Consider the following 13892-nt stretch of genomic DNA (forward strand, 5'->3'; position numbering starts at 1 on the left):
AACCTCAGATATGCAGATGACACCACCCTTATGGCAGAAAGCAAAGAGGAACTAAAGAGCCTCTTGATGAAAGTGAAAGAGATGGAAAAATTTGGCTTAAAACTCAACATTCAGACAACTAAGATCATGGCATCTGGTCCCATCACTTCATGGCAAATAGATGGGGAAACAGTAACAGTCTCTATTTGGGGGGGCTCCAAAATCACTGCAGATGGTGACTGCAGTCATGAAATTAAAAGATTATGACCAACCTAGACAGCATATTAAAAAACAAGAGACATTACTTTGCCAACAAAGGTCTACCTAGTCGAAGTTATGGTTTTTCTAATAGTCATGTATGGATGTGAGAGTTGGACTATAAAGAAAGCTGAGTGCCGAAGAATTGATGCTTTTGAACTTGGTGTTGGAGAAGACTCTTGAGAGTCCCTTGGACTGCAAGGAGATCCAACCAGTCCATCCTAAAGGAAATCAGCCCTGAATATTCATTGGAAGGACTGATGCTGAAGCTGAAACTCCAATACTTTGGCCACCTGATATGAAAAACTGATTCACTGGAAAAGACCCTGATGCTGGGAAAGATTGAGGGCAGGAGGAGAAGGGGACGTCAGAGGTTGAGATGGTTGGATGGCATCACCAACTCAATGGACATGAGTTTTAGTAAACTCCAGGAGTTGGTGATAGACTGGGAGGCCTGGCGTGCTGTAGTCCATGGGGCTGCAAAGAGTTGGACATGACTGACTGGACTGAACTATACACACGATCATATAAAACTACGGTGTTTTCCAAAGATGACCACAACTTCGTCTCACATGCTCTTCCTACCACATGACAGTGACACTCCTCTCACCTGGCGTTGGGGTCTGTGGGTGAGCCAGTGACTACAGAAATGACGTTACATGAATTCCAAAGCTGAGTCCTATTAAAGATAATAAGGCCTCCATCTGTTTCCCTTAGGATACTCACTCATGGAACCCAGTGCCTGCCACAAAGAAACCCAGGCCACATGAAATGGTCACAGGTGATTTTATGTGGAGAGCAAACACATCGGAAAAGACTCTGATGCTGGGAAAGATTGAGGACAGGAGAAGGGGGTGACAGAGGACGAGATGGTTGGATAGCATTGCCAACTCAATGGACATAAGCGTTTGAGCAAACTCCAGAAAACAGAGAAGCACAGGGAAGCCTGGTGTGCTATGGTCCATGGGGTTGCAAAGAATCAGATATGACTTGGTGACTAAATAACAGAAAACCCGGACACCTTCCTTCCTCTCCCCACTCACATACCTGAAAGCCAGCCTGGGCCTGCTACACAGGTGGTTGTGCTTCAAGTCACTTTAATTCACAAGCCATACACACATTCACACACCTCACCTAATATCAGCCTATTTAGATAAATTAAGATCTCTCAATTGTGCAGATTTCTACTAGGGGCAAGGAACTAGTAACTTGTGTAGTAACTGCCTTGTGTGGCGTGTGGATCACAGACAGACTGCAGAATTAACCCATGATGGACATTTGGCCTTAAACAACTGACCTCTGGGCTGTCCTGATACCTGACATTTTTTTAAAAAGCTATGAGATGTAACTCACATACAACATTCACCTCTTTAAAGTATACAAGTCAATGGTTTGGAGTATATCTACTGTTGTGTAACCATCACAAAATTTTAGAATATTTTTAATCACTGCTTTCTCTCCTGCTCTGTCTAGTCTGAACATTTCATATAAACAGCAGTCTAGTGGTTAAGACTCTGCACTTCCACTGCGGGGTGTGTGGGTTCAATCCCTTGTCGAATGTGGAATTAATGTGCACATGTTGCCGTGCAGTAAGGCCAAAAAAACTCACAGAACAAAAATATATAACAAAATCTACTCTATAGTACAGGGAACTATATTAATATTTTTAATAACCTATATGGGAAGAGTCTGGAAAAAAAAAGTTTAAGTCCCTAAGTCATGTCCAACTCTTTTGCGACCCCATGGCATATAGCCCTCATGGAATATAGGTTATTTCCCAGGCAAGAAGAGTGGAGTGGGTTACCAGTTCCCAATCCAGGGATGGAACCCGTGTCTCCTGCTTGGCAGGCAGATTCTTTACCACTTAGCCACCTGGGAAGCCCCTGAAAAAGAATATACACACATAACTGAGTCACTTTGCCGTACACCTGAAAAGACATGGTAAATCAACTATACTTCTATTTAAGAAACAGCTGTAGGAACTGCTAAGTGTTTAGCTCAGATGTGACTGAGAGGTATTGACTGGCATCTTCAGTTAAATTAGTAACTCTTACAAAAGAAAATGAAATCATTCAATTAGACCAAGAGAATACCCTAGTTATGTTACCAGCAATAATAAATTTCAAGAAAAAATTTCATCCAGCAATAGGATGATTTAGTAGCCTCCATACCTCAGTCTCTCATTTGTAATAGGAGTGATAGCCCTATGGTGCTTCCCAGGTGACTTATTGATAAAAAGAACCTGCCTGCCAAGGAAAGGGTTGCTGGATATGCAGGTTCAATCCCTGGGTCAGGAAGATCCCCTGGAATAGGAGTAACTACCCACTCCAGTATTCTTCCCTGGAAAATTCCATGAACAGAAAAGCCTAGTGGGCTCTAGTCCATGGGGTCAAAGAGTCATGGACTACAGCCAATGAGGTCAGAAAGTGTCAGACACAAGTGAGCAACTGTGCCTCTGAGAACCACACACTGACAAAGTAATCAACCAAAAATTGCAATGAGTATATTCAAAATCAATTTGAGTGGTTAAAATGTTTTTAGGTTTTCAAGACTTTTCTAGGGCTTTCCTGGTAGCTCAGCTGGTAAAGAATCCACCTGCAATGCAGGAGACCTAGGTTCGATCCTTAGGTTGGGAAAATCCCTTAGGAATAGACTACCCACTCCAGTATTCTTGCCTGGAGAATTCCATGGACAGAGGAGCCTGGCAGGTTATAGTCCATGGGCTCCCAGAGTCAGACACGACTGAGTGACTCACACCCACAAAACTTCTGTTTCTATGTAGTTGTTAAGAAGTGCAATGTTTTCATTTTTCAATTCAGTAACTTTTACTTAAAGAAGTGCAATGTTCTCATTTTTCAATTCAGTAACTTTTACTTATCCTTCAAGATCTCAGCTATTTCTGACAAACAACCTTCTCTAGCCAATCTAAATTACATCCCTTTCCCTCTTCCTGCTCACAGCATCCTTCTTTCCCTTGAGCACCAAAACTCAAAATTTTATCTAAACTCATAGATTTCTGGGTTTAATTTAAAAAAAAATTTATCTAAACTCAGTACCTAGTTCCCCCAGTAGACTATCAACTCAAAGGGCAAGGACTGTATCCATTGTGTTCACAATCCTATCCTGTGTGTGAAATACAAGTGTCTGGCACCACTGTCCTACAGTCTCAGTGTAACACTTAGTCAAATTGTTAGTCACTCAGTCGAGCCCAACTCTGCAATCCCACAGACCGCAGCCCACCGGGCTCCTCTGTCCATGAGACTTTCCAGGCAAGGATACTGGAGCAGTTTACCATTTCCTTCTCCAGGGGATCGTCCCAACCCAGGGATCAAACCTAGGTCTCCTGCACTGCAGGCATTCTTTACCGACTGAGCTACAACGGAAGCCTTAGTCAAATTAATTTTCATTAAAAAATTAATCACATCAGGGACTTCTTGGTGGTCCAATGATTAAGAATCCACTTTGCAATGCAGAGGATGTGGGTTTGATCCCTGGTCAGGCAACTAACCCTATATGCCACTATTAGAGAGCCCCTACATGTGCTGCAATGGGAGACAGTGATGCAACTAAGATCCCATGTGCCACAACTGAGACAACAGTGACAAGAGCCAAATGAATTATTTGAAAAATTCTTATCAAGATAAAACGATTTCACCTAAATTTCTAACAGTATTCACTTTGAAAACTTTTAGCCGTTTCTTAAAAAGCATACACTTGCCAAGAACAATAAGCAATCCCACTCCTAGGTTTTTACACAAGGAAAATGAAAACCTATAATCACACACAAACCTATGTGAATGTTTAGTGGTTTATTTGTAATTATCCAAAACAACCAATGTCCCTCAGCTGTAAACAAGCTTAGTTATTAAAAAGGAACAGATTACTGATACATGCAAAACAGATCATCTCAAAGGCATCATGCTAAGTGAAAGAAACCAGATTCAAAGGCTACATATGGTATCAATTCAGGTATGTGACACTGCTGCAAACAAAACAGGGAAAGAATATAGATCAGTAGTTACCAAGAGTAAGAGGTAGAGAAGAGATTGGCCACACAGGGGCAGGGGAATTTGGGGGAGAGGGAAAGGTGATGGAAATATTCTATACCATGATTGTGGTAAACTTTTTTGGTAAACTTTATCAAAACTTGCAGAACACTTTTACAGGGCAAATTTTAGGTTAAGCACCTCAATTTAAAAAGTGGTAAGAACTTTAAAATAGTCCACTAAGTTTTCTAATATTATTGCTTACTTGAAATATTAACGTGATCTTTGCTGTCACTGAGCACTCAAGGCTTGGAGATCCATGGGCCTGCTGAAGGTTGTCCAAGATCTATTTGACAATTTCATTAATCTCACTCATTTCTATTAACAGCATGACTACATAGCATAACCTATTTACAAAAGAAACCCACATGACCTAAGTTCTCCATTGGATCAGAGGTCAATGACCTTTCAGAAGCCATGTGGCACTTTCCAAAGTTTTAGTTTTTTCTAAATCACTATCACCTGAGCAAGCAATGCAACTTCAATTGTGATTTAACTAGTCTAGGAAGTTCGCCAGAGGCTTGCAAACAGAGGACTCTGATGCCACCTGGGTGAGAGAAACTTTAGGTTTGGAAGAAAAAAGGACAGAAGTCATGAAAAAGCAAAACCAGATCAGAAAAATTCCAGGAACGTTGCAAATCAAGGAAAATACATTTCATTCCACCTTTTCTCATATCAAGGAGCTTGCTCTTCTCCCCTTATCACAAGATTGAGAACTCTTGCTGGTCATTCCTTTTAAGATACAAGGGAATAACTAACACACCTTTAATAATTCTCAACTGACTGTACATAGTCCTGCAGCATTTCACAATGACATCAAACACCTATCAAACGAAAACAAAAGGACATCTTGACACAGAACTTTTCATCACTTTTCTAGAGCTGCCCGTTTCAGAAATTGTATAGAGCCAGAAACAGCCTGTTTTGGCATGAGCTCAGTGCTCAACCTAGCAAAAGGTAACCAAGGGAAATACTTTTAATAAAAATAAAATCCATAGTCCTGTCCTGGTATTATATACCCCATTCTGCAAGTTACTAATAATCAAGCTCTTCAGTATATGCCATCTGCTTTTGGGCAGACCAGAACCCAATCAGATGAATTGCTCATGCTCTTGACATCACCAAAGCATTGTTAATCTGGCCAAAACTCATCCTATTCTAGACTGCCTATTCTGGGAATAGGAAGAATCATTTTTTCAGAAATCAGACTGCCTCTCATATTCTGAAACCACACAAGAATTCCCGGGGCCAAGTTTCAACAAGACTCCATTTCAACAACACGGCAACTTTAAAAATGGGGTTTAAGGTCAAGCACCAGTTTGTTTTAGAAATCTTTTCTTCAGTCAGTTCACGTTCACAAAAGCAACTGTATAAAAAACAGCACAACATTCATCCTGAACCTAGACTTTTAAACAAAGTCTGTAGTGACCACCAGTAGGTGGTGCTCACAGCAATTCTGTACAGACAAATCTATGGTTCTAAATATGCCAATTGTCTTGCTCTCAAACTTCCCCTTAATGAAAGCCATTTTCTGCAATGAAATCTTCGTTGTGAAGACAACTCTCCTGGTAACTGTCAGCTTTACATCAGCTATATACTAACTAGCAATCTTTATTCATATCTCCTTTAATCAGTTAACACCATACCTGTCACAACATTAAGGGACAAGCTAGGGACCAAATCTTTGTCATTTTAGAGCCCCTACCAATGGCCATATAATTTTTACCCAGGAAAAACTGCAATCAGCCATCTACCGGTCTACAGCTCACAGGATGCTATTTGCAAAAAAAAAAGGCTTCTAGAATGCTATCTGGTGTGATTTCACTAGTTTCAACTGGATTAATTTTCCTTTCATATTATAAAAGCCAAGTTATCAAATACAGAATTACTGTTTCTGCAAATGCATAAGATTTACTATCAAAACCAAAGTTAACTTAGAACTACATTGCTTATACCCAGAGACCAATTACCAACTGACCACCTAGTTTTTCCCATTTGTGATGAAGCTCTGCAATTGACAGGTTACCAAATTCCTCTAGAGTTAAGGGTTATTTTCATCCAACTGTCAAATTATAGCAACCTACAAATTACAACTTTCCAATTTCCTTTCTAGTTTTTAAAATGGCAGTTAAGTTTGAAAACATTAACTAACCTACACTCAGACCCAAATGGGCCATTACTTCCTCACACACTATTTACCACATCTCCTCTCTCCCATGTAGCAATGTTCTCTTCACCCAACCGTGCCCATTAGATGAGAATTCCTATATAAAGTTCATTTCTATTTAAGTAACAGGAAACACAATTAGCCTCCAGCATCTTTTATTTTTCCTAGAACCTGTATACAATTAACTCTAGTAGGGCAGTACTCAATACTGTTTAAGCCTCACATTTTAGATTAACTACTTATTATAAATGTGAATGCACATCCTCATAACTGGGAAACTGACGTATTTACTTATTTATGTAACCATACAAAATTTTATATGCAACAGGAGCTTTTATACTATAGAATCTGACCTTACAAACTAGCTTACATATAGAAGTTACTTTGCTCATCTGTCCTAATCTAGAAAGTGTTGCACCAATGCTTAAGATGTTATTAAAACAGATGAGTTCTCTCAACACAAGGTTAACAAACCTGAAGCTCCACCCTAGAAATACAAACGCATAATTTGAAAATTGTTTTACCAGAAATAGCTTATGAACAACTCTTACCAAAGTAGTACTATAGGGAGTTACAGTGTTGACCAAAAGAAGACACAGGTTTCTCATTAAACTTTTTTTAATGGGTCTCAAATTCTGTGACAGATTTTTGGTCAAGGTGTTTTCATTAAAAAGTACTGATTTTAAAAACTAATAACTTAAACTGCCACACACAAAACATATGGTCCACAAAAACATTCTCCTTTCCTTCTGAAGGTTTTACGATGCATTGTTATCATTAACCAGTCTTTTACTATCAAACTTAAATGGCCAATTGAGACAAACAGTTCTGAGACCGTTCTTCCACCACTGATTAAGACTGGGGTGGCAGGTGTTGGGGATAATATTCATTTAGCCTTCTGAGCTTTCTGGGCAGACTTGGTGACCTTGCCAGCTCCAGCTGCCTTCTTGTCCACTGCCTTGATGACACCCACAGCAACTGTCTGTCTCATGTCACGCACAGCAAAACGGCCTATGGAAAACAAACATTGTATTACCGTAAGACATTTTCCAAACCTTTAAAACCTTTACTTCTAAAATTAAGTTTTTAATTACAGCAGAAAAACATCCTTACCCAGGGGAGGATAATCAGAGAAGCTCTCGACACACATGGGCTTGCCAGGAACCATATCAACAATGGCAGCGTCACCAGATTTCAAGAATTTAGGGCCATCTTCCAGCTTTTTCCCAGAACGACGATCAATCTTCTCCTTCAGCTCAGCAAACTTGCAAGCGATGTGAGCTGTGTGACAATCCAGCACAGGTGCATATCCAGCACTGATTTGGCCTGGATGGTTCAAAATAATCACCTGCAAAAGAGACTTGCATTTAGTTGAGTCTCAAAGACCCTTAAAGTTATAACAGTAAATAAAAACCTCTCTCTAAATGTTACCTGAGCTGTGAAGCCAGCAGCTTCCATGGGTGGATCATTTTTGCTGTCACCAGCCACATTGCCACGACGGACATCTTTGACAGACACGTTCTTGACATTGAAGCCCACATTGTCCCCAGGAAGGGCTTCACTCAATGCTTCATGGTGCATTTCTACAGACTTCACTTCAGTTGTTACATTGACTGGAGCAAAGGTGACCACCATGCCAGGTTTGAGAACACCAGTCTCCACACGACCCACAGGGACAGTACCAATACCTAAAGTAAACATTTACAGCACTTAATAAATGCCTCAAAAGCAGACAGAAGATATTATACCAACCCAGACAAATTTAATGGTTTTATTCTACTTACCACCAATTTTGTAGACATCCTGGAGAGGCAAACGCAAGGGTTTGTCAGTTGGGCGAGTTGGTGGCAGGATGCAATCCAGAGCTTCAAGCAGGGTGGTTCCACTGGCGTTGCCATCCTTACGGGTGACTTTCCATCCCTTGAACCATGGCATCTAAAACAAGAAATGCTGTGTTACCATGAAACTAAACCCCCTTACAGAACTTAAGTATTAAAAACTTGAAAATCACTTACGTTAGCACTTGGCTCCAGCATGTTGTCACCATTCCAGCCAGAAATTGGCACAAATGCTACTGTGTCGGGGTTGTAGCCAATTTTCTTAATGTAGGTGCTGACTTCCTTAACAATTTCCTCGTATCTCTTCTGGCTGTAGGGTGGCTCAGTGGAATCCATTTTGTTAACTCCAACAATTAGTTGTTTCACACCCAGAGTGTAAGCCAGAAGGGCATGCTCACGGGTCTGCCCGTTCTTGGAGATACCGGCTTCAAATTCACCAACACCAGCAGCAACAATCAGGACAGCACAGTCAGCCTTTGGAAAAAAAAACAAGTTCACATCCTGTTAAACCTAAGTTCTTCAAAAGGATCCATGGTTTTGCCAGTGTAAAAACAGACCCGAATAATTATTTTCAGTAGTTTTTAAGTCTCACAAACCTGGGATGTGCCTGTAATCATGTTTTTGATGAAGTCTCTGTGTCCTGGGGCATCAATGATGGTAACATAGTACTTGCTGGTCTCAAATTTCCACAGGGAGATATCAATGGTGATACCACGCTCACGTTCAGCTTTCAGTTTGTCCAAGACCCAGGCATATTTGAAGGAGCCCTTTCCCATCTACAAAGATTAAGGGCGATTACTTGGTAACTAAAACATTATCTAACTCCAGCATGAAATTTTCCCAAACTTGGAAAAAATACTCAATTTCACTCACAACTGTTACACTTAAGTGCATTTACTTTATTCTCAAAAGTTAACTGACTTAACAGTAAACTTTGCAATTTACCTTTTAACTAGTCAAGTCTAGAATAGTGGCTAGTTTTCGGAAAATTACCACTCAATGCACTTGCTCAGCCAATATTCTCATCGTTAAGTTTGCCTACCTCGGCAGCCTCCTTCTCGAACTTCTCAATTGTTCTCTTGTCGATCCCGCCACATTTGTAGATCAGATGGCCAGTCGTGGTAGACTTCCCTGAATCTACGTGCCCAATGACAACGATGTTGATGTGGGTCTTCTCTTTTCCCATTTTGGCTTAGGTTTAACGGTGGTTTTCACGACACCTAAATTGGAAAGGGGGTGGGAAACACTTTAAACCACTGTCCGGAAGCTGAAGAAAAAGCTACGATCCAAACTCCAAGGGCAAATTCCAAGGAGCATTACAACCAGCGCCAAGCTGGCCCAACTCAAGTCTCCACCCATAAGCTCCACCGTCCAGAACCCCCTCCCCCACCCCATGTGTCGCTCTGGAACCGCGAGGCGTCGAGCAGCCAGGACAGCACCCTGGTCCGCCGCTTGGGGTTGGGGGGGTGGGAGTCCCATGGAAGCGGCGCCAGGTAGGGACGGGCCCGGGGCCTTTGTGCGGGTGACTCACCGACCGCTCCCCGCCCGGGCCGCCGCGTCCTCCATTTTGAAGCCGTGCAACGGGGCCGGGGAGCGGCCATCTTTCCGCGCACGCAACTGGTGCCGGGCGGGGCGGCGCTCTCAGCTCGCCCGGCCGCCACGGCTCCCGCCCCGCCTCGGCCCAGCGAGGCCGCGCTGGCATGTGCGCCGGGGAAGCAGGCCCGCGCCCTCCGCGCCTCGCGGCTCCCCCCGACCACGGAACCCGAGAAGCGCCGAGAAGCCCATCCTATCAGCCCCCGGCCGGCCTCGGGTGAAGCGCCCGGGCCTAAAAACCCGCGGCTATGTGGAGTTGTTCAATAGTTAAGTGTGTGGCAGGGGGGGAACCGGGCGGCAAAGCGAGGGGGTATCCACACGCAGCAGCGACCACGGTGCCACATCCCAGGCCTCAACCCAAGCACGAGGCGAAGGGGCTGTGAGAAAAGCTCAAGGCCTCTAACTCCCCACACCCCTCCCCCGCTCACACCCCGAAATTCGGGACAAGAACATGGTGAAGATGCCCACGGGCGCGGCGGGAGACACACGCACGCGAAGGCCGCGGCCGGCGGCGGAGGCCGGGCCCACCGAAGCCACACCCGGCACTCACCTGTGTCCTGGCGGCAAACCCGTTGCGAAAAAGAACGTTCACGGAGACTACGGCACTTATATACGGTTCGCCCCCACCCTCGGGGAAAGGGGCGGAGCCAGCACACGACACCACTTTCCCAGTTTACCCCGCGCCGCCTCCACCAGGCACCAGTTCAATCTCCGTCCCCTCCCCCCACGTCTCGGGGACCGTGGGCGATGTACGCTCAGCCCACTGACGAGCGCTGGGCGGCCCGCGCATGCTCCTCTCGATCCAGAGGAGGACGAGAGCGGGTGGGTGGGGGGCGGGAACGAGCGCTCCCTCGGTTCCAGGGTAGTGGGAGTTTATCGACGGTCCCTGGGCTTCCCCCGGGCAGAGGCGAGTCCTCCTTTTGTATGAATTACTCGCTGCACAGCTGGGGGGTGGGGCGGCGTGGAGGCGGCCGGGTGGGGACGTCCAGAAGCTTCCCTCTATACCATTCCCAGTTTAACTGCAGAGACCGAGGTTGGGGTGTCCCTTTACCCCGCAGTCCATCTCCCGTCCCCAGCCTTGCCGTCTCGCGGGTTGCGGGCCAACTCCTCGAGCCGCCTGCTGTACCGGGGCTGGTGCCTCACCGGCTCCTGCCCTCCGTGCCCCTTCCGGCTGGAGAGAAGTCTAAGGCCCGGGGATCCGGGCGGAGAGCCGACAGGGCCGGAGAATCCACGAGTGGTTCGGTTCGGAGGCCAGCAGCTGGACGAATATGCTCCAGGGGCAGCCTCTTGGCTTTCGCCATTCAAGCTTTTATTCAAAGTTCATACCACACAGTCACGCCATGTGGTACTCCAGATGTCCAGTTTTTCAGTTTAGAGTAGACTTAAATCCTGCAGTTTACGTTACTTCTAACTCTAGTGTTATTACGTTAACGAAATCCTGAGTCTGTGTCTGGTCTCCTGGTACATTTTCCAGTGTACACTCGTTTGATTGCAAGCATGGAAAACCTAAAAAGAATTTCTCACATTCAGCCTTTCCACATGATCTCATGTAGAGACTAAGATCTACAGCATCAGCAAGCTTATCCACGCAGTTTACAGTCTCCGACACTGCTGTGAAATCACTGCTTCCCAAAAATGGCCTATCCCGTGTAAGTAAATAGCCTCATTTTCCGTCACTCTGTTGCTTGTAACTACATTTTAGGCATAAATCTAAGGTGAGACTGGATGAGGCCTTTTTAGTTTGGCAATAAGGGCAGACTCTCAGAAACACTCCTGCAGAAAAAGCTTTATCTTTAATGAGTTTAATTACTAGATCATTTTCTTGGAGAAGGAAATGGCAACCCACTCCAGTATTCTTGCCTGGAGAATTTCATGGACAGAGTAGCCTGGCGGGCTGCAGTCCATGGGATCGCGGAGTCAGACACGACAGAGTGACTAACACATTTTGTCTCTTCTTCCACATGTAACACATCAGGACAACTTTTTGAGCCAATCTGTTAACACATATTTGAGAACCTACTATGTGTCCAGGGCAAAGTGAAGCTCTGTGGCACGCGCAAAAGAAGCACCTCCTTTAGGAGAGGAACCCATAATCAAATTAGAAGAGGAAAACATATATAAAACAGTGGGAAGCAGATAAAGGCAAATTTCCATGGTGTTTACTTTCAATTTCATTCTAAAATATAGTTCTTCCAGTCCTAGCTTTCAGTCACTTCTCAGAATCCAAATGCCTTTTTTTCTTTTTAAAAGAAAGTCTTTTGTTACAGCCTTCCTACGTCTTGTTTTACCATTCTCTGTAGCCATACATTTCTAAAAATCAAGTTTTTCTTTCTTCATTAGGAGTCTGTAGGCTTGTTTTAACATTGAGATAGTTTTGATGAAAGAAACTAAGCCATATGAAGTTTCTCTGGAAATACGTGTAACATCTGTTTCTGGCCACAAGTCTTTTCTATAATGTCTATATTTCTAGCTTTTCTTCTTCCACAAATTCTTTCTTCATAGTGCGTTTTCCTAGTGCCCTTACCCAGTCATATGTGTGTGGAATGAAATTATCTTGATAGTTCATGTTTGTAATAAGATAAAGATGTAAGAAGTACAAGTGAAAATAAATCACTAGCAATAGAACAATGCAAATACCTCTGCTCTTATTAACTTGGAAATATTATTAATGGCTAATCTCTTGGAACTAGATTCCCACAGTTATATTTGTGTATCACAGTGATATTAACAGTACAGTGTTATTTCATATTAAGATTAGGCTGCCACATTAGATTTATTATTTTACATGCTTCTTTGCCAGGCTTTCTTTCCATACTCCTCAGATGGTTTAGGTGTGTACATTATTGGAGGCCATACTAAGAGGACTGACAACATTTTGAAAACTTAAAGAACCGGTTATTTGGTGACAGGAGGGAAGGAAGCAAAGACTCAAGACACCAAAAGTTGAATATTTCAAAGTTTTACATGAAATCCGGAATTGTAGTTAGTAGCTAATCGAAGAAAGAAAAGTCAAAATGAAAACAGATATTGGTAAGAGGAAAACATCCAATATAATTTCAGTTTAGAAGAAATGTGAGGCACGTGACCTCTGTAAAATAGGCACAATTAATTGAAAGTTGTCCCCAAGGCCTGAGCCTGCGGATCCGTATATACACTTTATAAATACCTTCCAGAGAATCCTTCTTCAAAATAGTTCCTAGGGAACTGCAAAATTTTACAACAGTCCTTGATTGATCACGTAAGTAACCTACAGAGCACCACCCACGGGGTGCTCTCAGTCCTGCTGCGCTAATGGCCGAGACTTTAGAGAACTGGAGAGATCTCGAGCCATAGAGCGAGTTAGGGTTAGACGGCGGCCCCAAGCCGCTGCTCCGGGCAGAGCCCACGTCCGTGCTCCGGGCGGACGCGGAGGGCGGAGGGGAAGCGCGTCGCAGGGCAGCCCCGCGCGGCTCAGGGCGCGCCGGCGTGCACGGGAAGGCGAGCCCGCGCCTCGCGTGCGCTCCGACACCTGTGGGCAGGCCGGGCGGGCGGCGGCCGCGGAATCGGCTCCCTTGGCGCCGCGGCGGCCCCGCCCCGGCCCCGCCCCCTGCTTTAGGTCACTATCTGGACGCGGACAGCGGAAGGAAGCGCCCGGGAGGAGGCCGAAAACCCCGCGTGGCCTGGGCGGGGGATGGATTTCGTTAGCCTCGCGCGTCCGCCCTTTTCCCTGGACCCCCTGTTTTGCATGTAATCCTAGCACATCTTTTCCCACCGCGTTACAGCAGTCACGGTGTGCCTCTAACTTAGATACTCAAGCAGTAACAGTAACGTTGTCGAGACTTATAAATTTGTTTTGGGGGTCTCAATATAAGGTCGTTATTTTGCTTGAGATTTTCCTTCAAGTTGCTTATACCCTTCAAAGTAGCAAGCTGTTAAAATACATTGTCGTCAACATCTTTGCGACCCCTTTTAGTGGGGGAAAAAAAAGATCTTGGTAATAACCAAATAAATGTCTTCAGTAAAATAGTGAAC

General features: G+C 44.3%; 1 protein-coding gene across 1 annotated transcript; it reads right to left on the reverse strand.

Moving 5' to 3' along the window:
* Positions 1-4031: 4031 nt before the first annotated feature.
* On the reverse strand, positions 4032-10569 carry LOC133048161 (elongation factor 1-alpha 1). The gene is made up of 8 exons (XM_061131784.1): positions 10432-10569; positions 9331-9508; positions 8885-9064; positions 8466-8762; positions 8235-8385; positions 7882-8138; positions 7564-7798; positions 4032-7461 (listed from the first exon to the last, which is right to left on the reverse strand). Exons 2-8 carry the CDS (start codon positions 9472-9474, stop codon positions 7337-7339), a joined length of 1389 nt encoding a protein of 462 aa, XP_060987767.1. The 5' UTR covers positions 9475-9508; positions 10432-10569; the 3' UTR covers positions 4032-7336.
* Between the last annotated feature and the right edge of the window lie 3323 nt (positions 10570-13892).

This window comes from Dama dama, chromosome 28, assembly GCF_033118175.1.
Source record: "Dama dama isolate Ldn47 chromosome 28, ASM3311817v1, whole genome shotgun sequence".
In the NCBI taxonomy this organism is placed as follows: Eukaryota; Metazoa; Chordata; class Mammalia; order Artiodactyla; family Cervidae; genus Dama; species Dama dama.